The sequence below is a fragment of the Nothobranchius furzeri genome, chromosome 15 (genome assembly GCF_043380555.1).
Source record: "Nothobranchius furzeri strain GRZ-AD chromosome 15, NfurGRZ-RIMD1, whole genome shotgun sequence".
NCBI lineage: Eukaryota > Metazoa > Chordata > Actinopteri > Cyprinodontiformes > Nothobranchiidae > Nothobranchius > Nothobranchius furzeri.
In genome coordinates this window covers 32441180-32457966 of record NC_091755.1, presented here as the reverse complement: position 1 = coordinate 32457966, position 16787 = coordinate 32441180, and the positions used below count along the sequence as shown (strand labels likewise).

At 40.5% G+C, this 16787-nt stretch overlaps 1 protein-coding gene across 4 annotated transcripts in view; it reads right to left on the bottom strand.

Annotated features, from left to right (window-relative positions):
- Positions 1–7017, bottom strand: part of espn (espin) — a 48393-nt gene extending 41376 nt beyond the window's left edge. For 3 of the 4 annotated variants that reach the window (XM_070544700.1, XM_070544703.1, XM_070544702.1), the window contains exons 1-2: positions 6063–7017; positions 4666–4859 (exon numbers count right to left, since the gene is read on the bottom strand). In XM_070544700.1, coding sequence (XP_070400801.1) covers positions 4666–4859; positions 6063–6365 — 497 coding nt within the window. In that variant the 5' untranslated portion in view covers positions 6366–7017. The remainder of the gene's footprint in view (positions 1–4665; positions 4860–6062) is intronic. The other variant, XM_070544701.1, reaches the window with a different exon arrangement.
- Between the last annotated feature and the right edge of the window lie 9770 nt (positions 7018–16787).

Genomic DNA, 16787 nt, shown 5'->3' with positions numbered 1-16787 from the left:
AAACAATACACATAGCAACTTCGGATCAATCCATATCAATTTCAGAATTAAAATAATGTATTGATGTAAACCACACCCAATTCAGGCTTAACCACACCCACTTCCAGGTAATGCCACGCCCACTCCGAGTACAGATACAGTTAGTGGTGTACTCGCTCTTTCCTATACAGTGGTGTGAAAAACTATTTGCCCCCTTCCTGTTTTCTTATTCTTTTGCATGTTTGTCACACAAAATGTTTCTGATCATCAAACACATTTAACCATTAGTCAGAGATAACACAAGTAAACACAAAATGCAGTTTTGAAATGATGGTTTTTATTATTTAGAGAGAACAAAATCTAAACCTACATCACCCTGTGTGAAAAAGTAATTGCCCCCTGAACCTAATAACTGTTTGGGCCTCCCTTAGCAGCAATAACTGCAATCAAGAGTTTGCGATAACTTGCTACGTGTCTTTTACAGCGTTCTGGAGGAATTTTGACCCACTCATCTTTGCAGAATTGCTGTAATTCAGCTTTATTTGAGGGTTTTCTAGCATGAACCGCCTTTTTAAGGTTATGCCATAGCATCTCAATAGGATTCAGGTCAGGACTTTGACTAGGCCACTCCAAAGTCTTCATATTGTTGTTCTTCAGCCATTCAGAGGTGGGTTTGCTGGTGTGTTTTGGGTCATTGTCCTGCTGCAGCACCCAAGATCACTTCAGCTTTAGTTGACGAACAGATGGCCGGACATTCTCCTTCAGGATGTTTTGGTAGACAGTAGAATTCATGGTTCCATTTATCACAGCAAGCCTTCCAGTTCCCGAAGCAGCAAAGCAACCCCAGACCATCACACTACCACCACCATATTTTACTGTTGGTATGATGTTCTTTGTCTGAAATGCTGTGGTACTTCCATGCCAGATGTAACGGGACAGTTGCCTTCCAAAAAGTTCAACTTTTGTCTCATCAGTCCACAAGGTATTTTCCCAAAAGTCTTGGCAATCATTGAGATGTATCTTAGCAAAATTGAGACAAGCTCTAAAGTTCTTTTTGCTTAACATCTTGGAAATCTGCCATGCAGGCCATTTTTGCCCAGTCTCTTTCTTATGGTGGAGTCGTGAACACTGACCTTAATTGAGACAAGTGAGGCCTGCAGTTCTTTAGAAGTTGTCCTGGGGTCTTTTGTGACCTCTCGGATGAGTTGTGTCTGCACTCTTGGGGTAATTTTCGTCGGCCGCCCACTCCTGGGAAGGTTCACCACTGTTCCATGTTGTTGTCATTTGTGGATAATGGCTCTCACTGTGGTTCGCTTGAGTCCCAAAGCTTTAGAAATGGCTTCATAACCTTTACCAGACTGATAAATCTCAATTACTTTTGTTCTTGAATTTCTTTGGATCTTGGCATGATGTCTAGCTTCTGAGGTGCTTTTGGTCTACTTCTCTGTGTCAGGCAGCTCATATTTAAGTGGTTTGATTGAAACAGGTGTGGCAGTAATCAGGCCTTGGGGGTGGCTACAGAAATTGAACTCAGGTGTGAAACACTGCAGTTGGGTTATTTTTTTAACAAGGGGGGCAATTACTTTTTCACACAGGGCAATGTAGGTTTGGATTTTGTTCTCTCCCTAAACAATAAAAACCATCATTTCAAAACTGTATTTTGTGTTTACTTGTGTTATCTTTGACTAATGGTTAAATGTGTTTGATGATCAGAAACATTTTGTGTGACAAACATGCAAAAGAATAAGAAATCAGGAAGGGGGCAAATAGTTTTTCACACCACTGAAATATGCACGCACACACACACACACACACACACACACACACACACACACACACACACACACACACACACACACACACACACACACACACACACACACACACACACACACACACACACACACACACACACACACACACAGCTGTGATCACAGAAGTAAGGAGAGTGGCTCAATGAGCAACACATTTTTCCACGTCTAGGTGGGGCCCTCTGACCAAAAACTGTTTCTACTTTAAAAGGTGTGATTCACTTGTTTAATCCATACATTTGCAGTGGTCTCTAGTGGTCTTCTTTACTGATATTTGGACATCTTGCCTCTGATTGGCTAACAGCAACGTGATTTTTCCACCGACTCTGTTTACTTTGCAACACTGATATTATCTCTCCACAAACAACACAATTCAGGAGAAGTTTTTCCATGTGGTGAAGTTGCTAATGCTAATGGTTAGCTTCTACTAGTCGAACCGTTCTCTGCTGTTTCCTGGACACTAAAACAACAACAACCTTCACCGTCGTGAATCAAGTTGGTTGGGTCCATGAATGTTAAGTGACAGTGTGACATAGATCTGTCAGAGTTTTCAAATCCTAGAGTTTCACCGTCCATTTTCTATGAGAAGCCGATGCAGGAGATAGGTGTAGGGGACTATTTTCATGTTCAGCCTGCATGAAAACTCAGAATAACCAAATATAAATCAGAAACAACAATGAAAATAATTATTTCTCAGTGAACCACACCTTTAATTTTTTTTAACTGAACAAGTCAGATGAATTTTTATAATATTTTTGGCTTTGACCAATTGAAATGGTCCTTGATTCTAACATAAATAATCAGAAAAAGACATCATATGAAGAGTTTAGATTTTTGAGTTGGGTTAACAGGGTCCCAAACCTATTGGTGGTCAGTGCATTTAGAAAAATGATTTGATGTCAATTTTAATACTTTTTGACTTTTGCACAGGGTCACATTGATATTTGGACATTTGCTCTGAAACATGCTTCAGTCTGACCATGCTGTTGGGGTGACCCCTCTATCAGTTAGTGTTTTTTTAAGAAGCAGGGTGAATGCAGAAATGTAGATTCTCAGATGACAGCACACAGTTGAACTTTTATACTGTTAAACAGACGGGTTAAGATCAGTGTTATGCCCCTTTAAGAATGCCACCTCCTAAAATGATTTTCTGGATTGAAAAATTGAAAGTAGGCATGGGCTAAAGCCTAGTTTGTACTTTGTGGAGGTGTATAGACACATAGCACCATTATCACTCAGCATGCAAAAAACGATGGAGCCAAATTTTTTATCTGTCAAACGCAACCACAACTGTGATTTGGCGGCCAAACAGCGCCGTCGTCGTCAGTGAAATTTAATTCTTTGTAACAAAAGTTTTTGTTCCTCGAGATCAACCAGTTTCAGCTCAATGAAACTTTGCTCTCCGACTCTGTCTTTAGTTTTCAAACTTTAACAAAATAGGAACAATGATCATTTTTAATGACAGCACAAGATGTTTTAATTTAAATTCACACCTTCTTCAAAAGATTCGCAAGTAAACTTTAATCGACCAGAGAAGTCACTGCAATAATAGGCAACTTGCCAGAAAAGGTCTAACTGCTTTGCAACGCTGACACCAACAGAGAAGCGTAAAAGGAAAACGTCTGTCGATACGCGAGTCCAACCTTGCTGATGGAGAAATATAAACTAGGCTTAAACTCAAAACTGTGTTTCTGAAACCAGTGGGTGGCTTTTTAACGCCTGTGTGATCACTTCGCTGCAAACAAAGCTATTTAGGGTTTAAAAAAAAGCTTATTTAAATAAAATCTTGTAGAGATTTTAAGAACATGTTAGCCCATTGAACAAAAGCATTTATAGTTTCTGATGAAAGCCTTCCGAGCATCTTTCAAACAAGCCGATTAAAGTGATGATGTGTGTTGTCCCTGGTGGTAGGGGGCAGTACATACCTGAACTTTTGCAAACAAGCGGTATTTTGAGGTTTGGGTAGGACATTACCAACAAATGGCCATTAGGGTAAAAAAATCCCTGGGAGCGCAACCTCCAGCAAAATGACAAATACATCCGACTCCCTTTCATCACTGGCAACAAGTGAAGAGGTAAATGTGTAAAACAACAATGTTTATGAATGGTGACAGTTTTGTAACCATTTGTTTCTAATCAGTAAATGCATTTAGTCCCAACAGGCTCCTGTAGAGGGAAACATGGCATCTAATATGGCATTGCCCAGAGATTTAGGCCCAATCTCAATATACTCGCACTTCCACCCTTGCTCCCTTTAATTGCGCGTTCCAGTTCAGGGATGCGAGTGCATAGGGCAGGGGTCCTCAACTAAATGTTCAAAGGGCCGGAGTTGTTTCCTGCAGACACCGTGAGGGTCAGACACTCCTCTAAAATAAAGTTCAATTAACATTAAATTTATTGGTATTAAAATGGCTTTGTTTTGCATCCAAACTGTTTTGATTGAAGTTTTAGTTGTGTTTGGAGAACGTAAACAATTATTGATATTTGGGACATGAATTTTGCTGCTAAATTTCAAAGCCCCACAATTGACGGGGGCGCTAGGGCCCAAAGGTTTGAAGGTCTGGCGGTCCGAATGTGGCTCCTGTGTGGATGTGGCATCTCGGTACGCGTGCTACACACTCGAACCCTTACTGTGCCCTTCCTCCAAGTGCACTTCATAGAGGACCGTAGGACGCAGTGCGAGAATTGGGAACGGGCCTTAGACCTGCTCATGTATTTTAGGCCTGCCTTTTATATTTATATGATATCAAGCTGCCAACAGTTTCAGTTTCAACAGCAATTTGGTGGATGTCTCCAGAGATTATTTCATAAAAACTACACTTTGTAACTTTAAATAACAGATCAGTTAATAAGGAGCCCGCGTATCAAGGCTTACTTTGGGCTGTGCCCCAGTAACAGGCGGAGGGAAGCCTGGTCTCCCTTGGCAGCAGCATAATGAACAGGTAGGGCACCTGTATCTGTAGGGGCCCCGGGGTCCCCCTCACCGCTCTTCAGCAGCCAGTCGGTGATCTCATGGTGGCTGAAGCGAGTTGCCAGGTGGAGTACAGTGGCGCCAGAACTGTCTCTGTCCTGCAAAACAGACAAGAACTAAAAAAGTAATGATTCATTTTTTATGCTCTTGCATTAGTGGTCTAAATTCATGTGGTATTTATTTGTTCACCATCATGTGTTCTATAGTTTCAACCCATCTTGATTTGACTTCTGGATTCCTGCACACTGCTGGATTTGTCTTTTAAGTTTCCTTACTTCCTTCATTTCTATTAAAAAGCGGCTTAACTAAAATACTTCCCAATCCAACTCCTTAAAAGGCAGCTGCATTTCTTTATTGGCCGACTGTAATTTGCATGTACCAGGGACACGAGGTCATGGAGTCATCAGATCTATTTCATTATGTGAGCATTACTGATTACAGCACCCAAAAGCCTTCCAACTATCCCAACATACCACATGGAGCCATCGTGCGTTTTTAAGCCTCCTGAGCCTCTAGAGGCAGACTTATCTTTGGGCAAAGGGAGGTGATGGCCTTGGGCCCTAAACCTATTATAAGGCCCCAATTACACTTAAAAGATGTTTAGAATATTTTTTCCAACAGCTGCAGAGGGCTCCATGTTTTTGTTTGCCTTGGGCCCACAAATTTCTGAGTCCGCCACTGCCTGTTGATGTACTGTACAAATAGAATTAGGTTTGCAAATCCTGTTTTGCCTATACTTCATCACCACGGCAACACAATGCAATTCTGCAAAGTTGGTTTTAATCAGAAAATTAAAGTTTAAATTTCATTTGTACTGATTTTGACAACTATCATTTCATTGCCTTTCATTTTCCTTCAAAGTTTGTAATTGAATCATAATATTTTATTTTGAAAGGGGACATCCTGGTTGAGTTGTAATTGCTTCCTGGATGAAGTTATCACCAACCTCCTGACTGGTCATGCTGTCATGTATGATCATGTACGAGGATGTTGGTTAGGGGTGAGCAAGCTTGGTCCTTCTGGGCTACCGTACTGATTGTTAACATGCCTCTCTGCACCAACACACCTGGTTTGATCCGATGACTAATTACCAGGCTTCTGCAGACCTTTGCATTAAGGGCGTGTTGAATCAGAGAGACAACAACAGAGGATTTTACAGAGAACCAAAAGGACGGGGCAGAAATATTGAAATCGTATTTATTAAATTGCCATAATAAATAATTCAAATGAATCTAAAGCAGCATGGTGTTCTTCTACATGTTGTCTGCTCCACTTGTTAGTCCTTGGCTTAGCTCACTTACCTCTGGCCGACATCCACCCTGGGTCAGCAGCCACTGTAAGCAGGCCAGGTTGCCCGTAGCCGCCGCGTCGTGCGCCGGAGTGGCCCCGTTGTTGGCCACGCAGTTTCCCGGCAGTCCAGCCTCATCCACCAGGAAACGCAAACAGCTCAGTTTCCCGGCCCTGGCGGCGTGGTGGACAGGTGAAGCTCCGAGCGCATCCTTGATGTCGCTGTTGAGCACCTTTGCCGCTAATTGCGCTTTCAGACTCTGCACGTCCCCTTTCCTCGCTGCGAGCAGCGCCCTGTCGCCCTCCATCACCACCATGGCCTCGGACAGGACGACTCCCTCTCGTCTGTTGACCCCCGACTTACTCACCGGGTGGATGGGGTCAGCATCAGCAGCATTTTATCAGCAAAGCTTCAGATCCTGGTCACCAGGTCACCTGTGGGAGAGTTTGGTTCCATGGATCTCAGCAAGGCGGTGATGAAGCGTAAAATCCACGTTTGAATTGTTTAAACATCCTTTTACATGTTTGATCAAATCTCACAACATCACAGGGATACGACATCCGCAGTCGTATCCTCCTCTATAATCTCGATCATCCACACACCTGTAAAACAGCCTCAAGGTGTCCAATAAAATACTTCCTGTATTAATTCTTCCTTCGTTATTCCTAATTAATTTCTCGTCTATAATGTAGCTCTTGTCTTTCTTGGTGTTTTTCTCCCTTTAGCAGATGGCGACATGGGGCTGAGCGCCTGTTAAATAATCCAGCAGGGGGAGGATCACCGAGCCTGTTACAAGTTGCTGTGAAAATCCGCTCAGAAATTAAAGGAGCAGTGCAAACAAACGGTAACAAACTAACGTAAATAGTTCTATAAAGGTAAGTGTTTCAGTCAGGTGTAAACACCAGTGATCAGACTTTGAGGACTCCTCCTGTCTGTTTGCGCAGCTTTTTCCTGTTAAATCAGCAACACCGGACACCTGTTTCTTGTGAAAGGAAGAGGTCCATCTTGTGGTCTTTGGTGAAACTGATTCTGACTTATTTCATGAGTAAACCACCATCTGTAAATTTACATTTATGGGGTTTAGGAAGTGCAAAACGAGTTATTTCTCATGAAAAACATATCTGATCTGCTAGAGTTAGCCAGTTTTCCAAACAAAAAATGTGCAAAAAAAGCTGTTTTTGACCGACATCTTGATTATCATGAATGTCTCTAACCCTAACCCAGGGCTATTCAATTCCAGGACTCAAGGGCCAGCCAGTGCAGCAGGTCTGGGTTTAACCCTGCTTCAACACACCTGGTTTCAATTAGGTGATTAAATGGCTTCTGCAGAGGAGCTGCAGGTGATTCAACCACTGACTGTGTTGGACCAGGGATCTACTTAAACGTGCTGGATACCGACCAAGAAACCCAGAATTTAATAGCCCTGCCCTAACCCAAGTGGCTGATTGGATCATAAATCTCTCTCTCTCTCTCAGATTTTTTTTTTTTTTTTGCTTTTCTTTATATTTAAAATGTACTTCTGGAACCGAAACCAATGCAGTTGCCTGAAAGTGACTTCACTGTGTCATTTCTGTTCACATACTGTTTTAGTTTTGTGATTATTTCTGTTAATATATTTTGTTCTTTATCTACCTCGCAGTCTTTTCATGTTGAAAGCAGAGAAGAAAATAAAACCTGCAACTTATTGCATTTTTTGTGTGGTAGAAATATTGGTAATCTGTATCGATGAGTACTCAGATCCAAGTATCAGTATAGTATTTTTTTTATCACTAAATGAGATCAGGAAAGACTCAGATTTCAAAAAGCACCTGCATTCACCTGTAAATATGTTTTCAGCACACTTTGTTAGTGTGCCTTACATATTCCAGATTCCAGCATGTTTTACTTGTTCTCCAGCCCACCTGATCTGATTTAATGCTTGATTCGCCTGCAGGACGCCCCTCGAGTTCTGTAGAAGCCACAGCTGATTCAAACCAGGTGTACAGGAGTAAAAAAAATGTGCAGTTCAGTGGCAATGGAGGACAGAAGTTTTAGACATGCGCTGTTGGAGACCAATTAGAGCACACATGATTATACAAGTTTTGAACTGGCTTTTTGTTCAAAACAATCACAGTAAGTTGTTTTATTTACTTTATATATTGAGTTTTCTTTAGTTTTAACCAGAACTTATATTTTGTATTTTATCTTATGTAAGTTTGAATTAATTAGTCTAATATCTAATAACATTGGATCATGTGTATAGCATCTAGTCTCTCTCTCTCCGTGCACGCAGCCGTGTCAGATTAGGCTGATTGATTTTTCCGCCCCTTTGATGCGGTGGAGAGGCGGAGAGGAGAGGAGAGGAAGGAGGGGTGTTTGGGAGGGCTCGTGCTCGGCGCGTGCCTCTTGGTCCCATCTGTCTCACCGGTCCAACTGTCACAGACACCACGCGCCAATTTGTGGGGGGGAATTCCCACGAGTGGTGTGGTAGTTACAATCCCCATAGGAAGTGGACAATAATGGATATAACAGACTTTAAGAGAGCGCAGAAGAGAATAATGAAACACCCCTAGTCTACATTTGGGTTGAAAACAACCGCATAAAGGCCTGAAACGGCCATAATACAGTTTACTAACACGATGCAATCGGTCCCATACATTTAATTCTTAATATAAATATTATTTAGTCGTATATCAAATAGCTTCTAAACGTGGATGATTATCATTTTTGTATAAGCTTCACCCATCTTTCTCATGCAGCTGCAGCCTTTGATGATAGGCTCTCACAGGGTTTAATCAAGTGGACTTAATAGAGGAGTCTCTTCCCAGCGTTCCTAATTCGAGTTTTCAACAGTTCCCAAATCCCCATTGAACGGGAGGGAGGTCTACCAACGGTTTTTCTCCACAAGGAGCCTGGGAAAGTTGGGATATCTCCCGCACGCGTCAGGCGTGCAACTGTTATTCTATCCATCCATCCATTGTCTGAACCCGCTTTGTCCACGCAGGGTCGCGGGGGGACTGGTGCCTATCTCCAGCGGTCAATGGGCAATCAGGCGGGGTACATACAGAGAGCCAGTCCATCGCAGAACTGTTATTCTAATTGGACTGAATTATTCAGCGCGTGGGTCCCATCTATTGTACGTTCACATCTGCTGCTGCGCGGGAAGATTCAAATAATGGGACTTATGGGACATTTGAGACTCATTTTCAGTTTTTTTCCCCCTTAAACACGAGCCCGCAGGGGCTGGTTTATAACAACAGCATCAAAAACACATTTATATATATATAAAAAATAAACGATAAAGTCCCAAATTCGGCCACATAGGCTATAAAGTTGTTTTTTTGGGGGTGGGGGGAGGGGGGGGGGGGTACGTCATATACTCATATCTAAACACCTTTCATGACAACTATTCTCCAGAATTCCATATTTATTAGAGTAATAAAAGTCACTCAATGGTCGCTAATGAACTACAAGTAGACAATTTTCTAACAGTTGTTTTATAAAAACTTACTAATTTATTTAGTCTACATGTTTATCGTTCGTAAGATATAATTTTAATAATAATAATAATAATAATAATAATAATAATAATAATAATAACGTCCAAAATCTAACAAACTGTATGATCAATATAGCATTTAAAAGACCGCAGCAGCTCCTTTGCAGACGCGCAGCTGGTTGGCGCGTGCCACTCTTATTACAATGCACCCGGACGCGTGCAAACGGACCTCCATCACCAATCCAGGCTAAAGAACGTGGAGTCCAATTGTGGATTAATAATAATAATAATAATAATAATAATAATAACACCACAAGAGAAAATAAACTTTATTGAGCAGCTGAAATTAGACACACACACAAAGACGAAAGTATTTTATTTGTGTTTTCAGGTTTAGGATTCATTCATTCATCTGCTAAAGCTGACTATACATTTCAAACAAACACATACAGTATTTTCTGCTGGATTTAAAGTAAATAATAAACTGATGTAATTTCCCCCTTTTCCAGTTTTATCTGCACTTAAACATCATTTAGTAGGCTGATTCTATTCATCGTCATGTGTGATGAATTAACTCTGTAGTTAAATTCCTCCAGATGGAGATTTACTGCAAATAATAAAAACTATTATTTGCAACAATCTAGCAACTGATTAATGAAGCCTTTAAATCATAAACTCAGACTCCTGAGCCAAATCTGCTATTTTAAATATAAAACAATGTTTACTTTCATAATTTGCACAAAATTATATATATATATATATATATATATATATATATATATATATATATATATATATATATATATATATATATATATATAACTGATTGTGTGTGTGTTTCTTATAGAAACTGAAGCAAGAATATCTGAAGAGGCACATTCCACTGATGCATGTTATTAATGTGCTAAACCTCCAGCTCAGTTTATTTATTTATTTGTTTGTTTATCTCACAACCTCCAAACACGTTTCCCCTCATTCCTCTACTCACCCTGCGGGCGTGATGTCCTTCAGCCTGGGACTCAGTCATCCATGAGCTGCAGTGAGAATTTCAACAGTCAGACTTTCTCACACTCAGACTCGTGGGCGTCAGACAGAAGCAGGACGTGTCATTTGACCAGTCAGCCATTTAAACATCTTGTCTTGGAAACATGAAGATTCTGAATGGATCTTTAAAAGGCTTATTTAAAATTAACCACAGGGTCCTATGGAAAGCACCAGAATCTATTGAATTTAATGTTAAATAACAACAGTTGTTTTATTGTGCTATTTATGGGCCAAATGTCATGAACTAAAGCTATGGAAGCCAAAATCTAATAAGATCAAACATTTATACCGTCTCAGCTCATCAAACAAACGTTACATTTGTAATATAATTTAATCTAGAGAAATAAAGAACCATACCGTGCTGGTGTCATCTCGACCCCTCCAAATCCAGCAGATGTAATGATGTCTCCAGTTATACTGAGCGCCCTTTTTACTCCACGAGGTTTGAGGCTCAGTGACAGGGACGCTTCTGGTGGTGGGCGTGCACGTCCTGTTGACCACGCCCCCACATCTTCACCAGCATTGGAAACAGTTGTGAAACTGTAATGCTTCATTTGGTTTGATTTTTTTATATCGGTTTTTATCTTTTTATTCCCAAGAATATTTGGATTATTTGTTTATTTTGTAACTTGAGTCATCTTTGTTGAAGTCATATGAGTGCTGGACAAGATGAATGTGATCTGTTAGGGTTCCTTCAGCTGAGTAGAACATAAGAGACTAAAACACACGTTTAATGCTTTTTCCTCGTATAAAAAACTTTTTCTCTCATTATCTCTTATGATGTCCACTCGTTTGTCTCCCTTTGGAAAACTCCTGATGTCCCCCCGTCTCTCTAGTTGGACAATTATTTATTAGGACAGAAAAGCCATCTGTTGCCTTTGTTCTTCTGGCTCGTGCTGTCCTCGTGCCCCTGATACTGCTGCATAATGAACATCCCCCAATCCCTAACATTCAAAAACCCCGCCATTAACCTGCAGCTCCAGATCCTCCTCCTTCAGCTCAAGGCTGCTTTTCTTCTTTTACACTCAAATAAAAACAAGATGAACTTTTAAAGTTGATATACATATATTTTGCGCATGTGTTTCCTCAACATCACGAGTGTCTTCTGGCTTTGTTTGCAGCGCACATTCAAAAAAAAAAAGAGTCCAACAGAGCTGGAAACCTCCGCTATTGGTGGAGAGGCTCGTGCGACGCTGTTTACCTCAGTTTAGGAGAAAAACAAACGTGCGCCGCCAGATGTGCGCTTGGAGCTTGGCTTTAGGCTTGGCGAGGCTGATTTTGAATATTCACATCCGGTTTGAGCCAACCAACAGACTTGTGAACATATCTCCGCCTGGAAATGGAAACGACGCTTCAATCTTGGTACACGTCTTTTTTTTTTAAAGTTAATCAAAGACAAAGACGCAACATGACGCAGCGTCTAGCCTTTATTATTTAACCTAAAATTTCCTTTCGAGTATTTTTTCTCCAATACTTTTATTTTACTCTGTTTGGAATCACAAATCACTCATTGCTTTCAAGAAGACAAACACATTAAATAAATATAATACAGCTGAATAACTTCTCACCATTTTAAAACTAAAGTAAACCTTTTTGATTTTGTACAGAAAATAAATGTATTCTATACATAATATTCAATGTTCCCCAAAACTGATTTAGTAGAAAAGATCAGTCTTTTGTCTTATGACCTGATGGGACGCAGACGCAGACTTTGGGGTAAATGATGACGTCAAATGTTCTGTATTAAAAAAAGTTGGGAAATGAGCGTTGGTTTAGGCGTGGGTAGCTAGATTTTAATCACATAGACGTGCTATTGTCCCTGATATATGCAAATAGTAAACACGCAGAACCAATGTTTTTAAGTCTTTTAAAGCATCTTATTGCAAATTGAATTCAAAACATATTGCTACTACAGATATGAACTCATCAAAGGTGTGAGACAAAGAAACAAGTTATATGATTTTTTTCCTTTTAAAAAGCAAATATGTTATGGTGATATTGTTATTTGTACTATTCTAAATAAATAAAAATAGCCATAAAGCCATAAAGCATTAATACTTAGTCATCTTTATTTCTACCTTGGATTAGCATATTTTGGTTTTGCTTTGTTTTATTGTTTTCATTTTTTAAACAGTGTTTATGACATTTGACCATTTGTGTGTGTGTTGTTTTATTATGTGCAGCGCTTTGGTTGGTTGTAATGCTGCCTTAAAAGTGCTCTAGAAAAAAAGTGGTTTAGTAAAAATCTGAACAAACAAATGTTAGAAAATGTCAATCTGCCTGCATGGAGACAGAAAATTCATCATTCTATACGTTTGAGGGTCGTGCAAAATCACTCTGGTGGTCATTAATGGCCCTCGGGTCACACTTTGGACATTTCTGGGTTAAATGTTTCACCTCACATTTAAAACTTTTCTCCAGGCAGATTGGTTTTACTTTTCAGTACCACGGACAGCGGTTACAGCAAAACGTAGGCCTAACATTTCTGATCCGATTAAAAATCTAAGGTACATTAAAGGATCTGCATACAGAGAACGAACACACTCTCAGCTTTAATCTCTGGGTCAAAGTTCGAATTTACTGTTGATTTCTGCTTTGTTAAACATAAGGAAGAAGGCACTTTTCTCACTCCAACTAGATAACTTGATGAAGATGAATTTTCTCAATTTCTGTTTGCAGCTCAGCTGTATACCGCTTCTGTCAGAAGTTAAAGTGACAAACTTTTGTTCAACAGTTCAGATGATCTTTTGTGTGAATTTAACCTTAATAGATATAAACACCCACATAACAGTAAACATTTTGTAATTATAACTGTATGGGAGTGAATGGTGAGCTTAGTTTTAAGCTTGGCCCTTGCAAAAGTCTAACTGTATGAAATAATACACATTCACCTAATTCCATCTACTGAAAATGTTAATGCTGTCTCACGGAGTTCACTGGAAAAACACGAGATGCATCAGAAATGACAATGTACTTCAGTACTTTTGAATTGGATTAGTCTCTATTTAAAGTAAACTCAAAAAGCCCACAATTATTGCTCTTTTTTAAACATATTCTGCCACTTTTTCTATTCATATTAAATATCTCTCTGTTGAAATATTGTTTATAAATTATTTTTAGAAAAAAATGATTATAGTCTAAGTGAAATTTAGAGTGGTTTAAATAATTAGTGGTTAGGCATAAACAATAGTGATGGTGAGAAATTATGCTGGGGGTGATGAATCTTACCCATGACACGAAGCATCAGTCTCGGCTCAAACATACAGTTTAAAAAAAGTTTTTTTAACGTTAACAGAGGGAGCGCCACCGACGTGGGGTGAAGTGTAGGATCACAGACTCGGATGGTTTGCTTTGGAAACAGTCAGTGTCTGGAAGAACTGGGGGAGAGATTTTGTGCTGAGGCTGTGCTTACTGTTTTGTTGCAGGACATCAAAGGGGGAGGTAGGAGGTCTGAAGCGGTGGTCCAAGGCAGGGGTTAGGGCTCGGGAAGTGAACATAGATCCAGGGGTTGAGCGGTAGGAGAGTGGGACGCCTGGCAGACGTGGACTTGAAGGTTCATCCAGGGGGTCGATATTGTTCGAGGTTGGCTGATGATTCAGAAGTGATCGGAGTACCTGGAGGTGAGAAAATGGTTAGGGGCTCGAAGGGCTTTTCTAGGGCTCAAAAAGAACCAGTGGCTCCTCATCTACCAAAGTTAGTAATCATACAGCATTGTGTAGCTTTCTGCCAGGTCCTTAAATAGTCCAATCTGGAAGATTGGCTGACTCGCAGCAGCTGGTTTGCTCCACTGAACCGCTCACCTGTGACCACAAACATTCCACAGTTGCTAGTTGTGGCCACTCACCTCAGACCACGACAGAAATCAGCATTACAAATGTTATTGCAGGTGTTCTCCAAGGCTTGGTTCTTGGTCCACACCTTTTATGAGATTCACCATATTCTTCCATGGTACAGGATGCCAGATGTGTGCTGATAGGGGTGTAAATCATCAGTCTGATACAATATATCAAAACAGTGGATAACATTTTCCTTTGTTTTAGGAGCTATGTTGATTTGAAATGATGTTACAAGGGTTTGAACACATTTTCTTCCTAGGGGAGATGGCTTCTTGCCTGTTTTCTCACTGTTCGCCATGATGCCGTCATGATACTTTAGGTGATGTGTAAGAGGAACTTCAAAAGAAAGAAATTTTCAAAATAAAAGTGTATTTGATTGATTTTTACATTTTAGATCAATGACCATGAAATCAATATATTTGTGTATTGTTACACTCCTAAAGTATTGATACAATTTTATAAATAGTTTGCAAAGATAATTCCATTCAGTAGTTCCATTCAAAAAGGGGAAGTTGTATATTAGATTAATTCATTACACACAGACTGATATATGTCAAAGTTTTATTTCTGTCAATATTGATGATTATAACTGACAAATAATGAAAATCCCAAATTCATTATCTCAGAATACTAAAATATTGTTAAAAGGTTCTTGTGAAGGCCCCTGTTGCCACACTCTAATCAGCTAATTCACTCAAAACACCTGCAAAACCCTTTAAATGGTCTCTCAGTCTACTACTATCATAGGGAAGACTGCTGACTTGACATTTTTTGATAAGAAGACCATTGACATCTTGCACAAGGAGGGTGAGACACAAAAGGTCATTGCTAAAGAGGCTGTGTCCAGAGCTCTGTGTCCAAGCACATTAACAGAGAGGTGCAGGGAAGGACAAGATTTGGTAGAAAAGGTGTACAAGCAATAGGGATAACTGCACCCTGGAGAGGACTGTGAAACCAAACTCATTCAAAAATGGGGGGATATTCACAAAGCGTGGACTGCAGCTGGAGTCAGAGCTTCAAGAGCCACCACACAGATGTTTGCAAGACCTGGTTTAAGCTGTTGCACTCCCTGTGTCAAACCCCTCTTAACAAGAGACAGCTTCAGAAATGTCTCACCTAGAGTAAAGACAACAAGGACTGGACTGCTGCTGAGTGGTCCAAAGTTCTCTGATGAAAGTACATTTTGCATTTCCTTTGGAGAGCAAGGTCCCAGAGTCTGGAGGAAGAGAGAGGCTCAGAATCCATGTTGCATGAGGTTTGGTGTAAAGTTTCCATAGTCTGTGATGGTTTGGAGTGCCATGTCATCTGCTGGTGTTGGTCCATTGTGTTTTCTGATGTCCAAGGTCAACGCAGCTGTCTACCAGGACGTTTTAGAGCACTTCATGCTTCCTGCTGCTGACCAACTTTATGGAGATGCAGATTTCATTTTTCAACTGGACTTGGCTGCACAGTGCAAGAGCTACAGTTTAAGGACCATGGTATCCCTGTTCTTGGTTGGTCAGCAAACTCGCCTGACTTTAACCTCATAGAACATCTATGGGGTATTGTGAAGAAGAAGATGCAACACGCCAGATCCAACAATTCAGAAGAGCTGAAGGCCACTATCAGAGCAACATGGGCTCTCATAACACCTGAGCAGTGCCACAGACTGATGGACTCCAAGCCACACCATGTTGCTGAGTGGACCTGGCACCAAAATGCCGAAACAAACTCCATGTAGCTGTATTACTGTGCATCTACTCGACAATAAAGTTGTTAAATTCAAATCTGAAACTTTCAAGCAAGCCATGAAACATTTTCTCAACTCCGAAGATACCAGAGATGATGATGTCATTAATAATTGAACATTTTCTTTTTGTACATGATGCTGTTTTGCTACCTGTCTATGGTGAGGTCAATTAAAACAAGTTTATGGACATTTAATAACTTTGAACTATCCTCTGAGACTGTCCTTGATGGATCAAGGAAGCGATAGAGATAAGGAGACGTGGATGTGGGACCATGAACAGGGACGACGGAGTTTACACGCTGGACCACGCATGGGACTGCATCGTCGGAGAGGGGAGAGCGGGCAGTAGAGGGCGACAACGTCCTCTGCTGCCCACAGATAAACAGAGAAGGAAGTGACGCGCCACCATCAGCGTCAGCCTGAAGAAGCCGGCAGCTGTCGGCGAAACCGTAGCTACAAACAGGTAAACAAAACTGTTTCTGTGTTTAAAAAAGAACGAAAAGCATGCATTTACAAAGACACAGCAAGAACACACCTAAGAAGGCTGTCATCACTCTACTGAGCATTATGGTTCCCCATCAAAAGGAGAAGAACGATCCATTAGAAATATTTTACTTAGTTTTTGTCAAATATTGAGGTTTTGGTTATAGA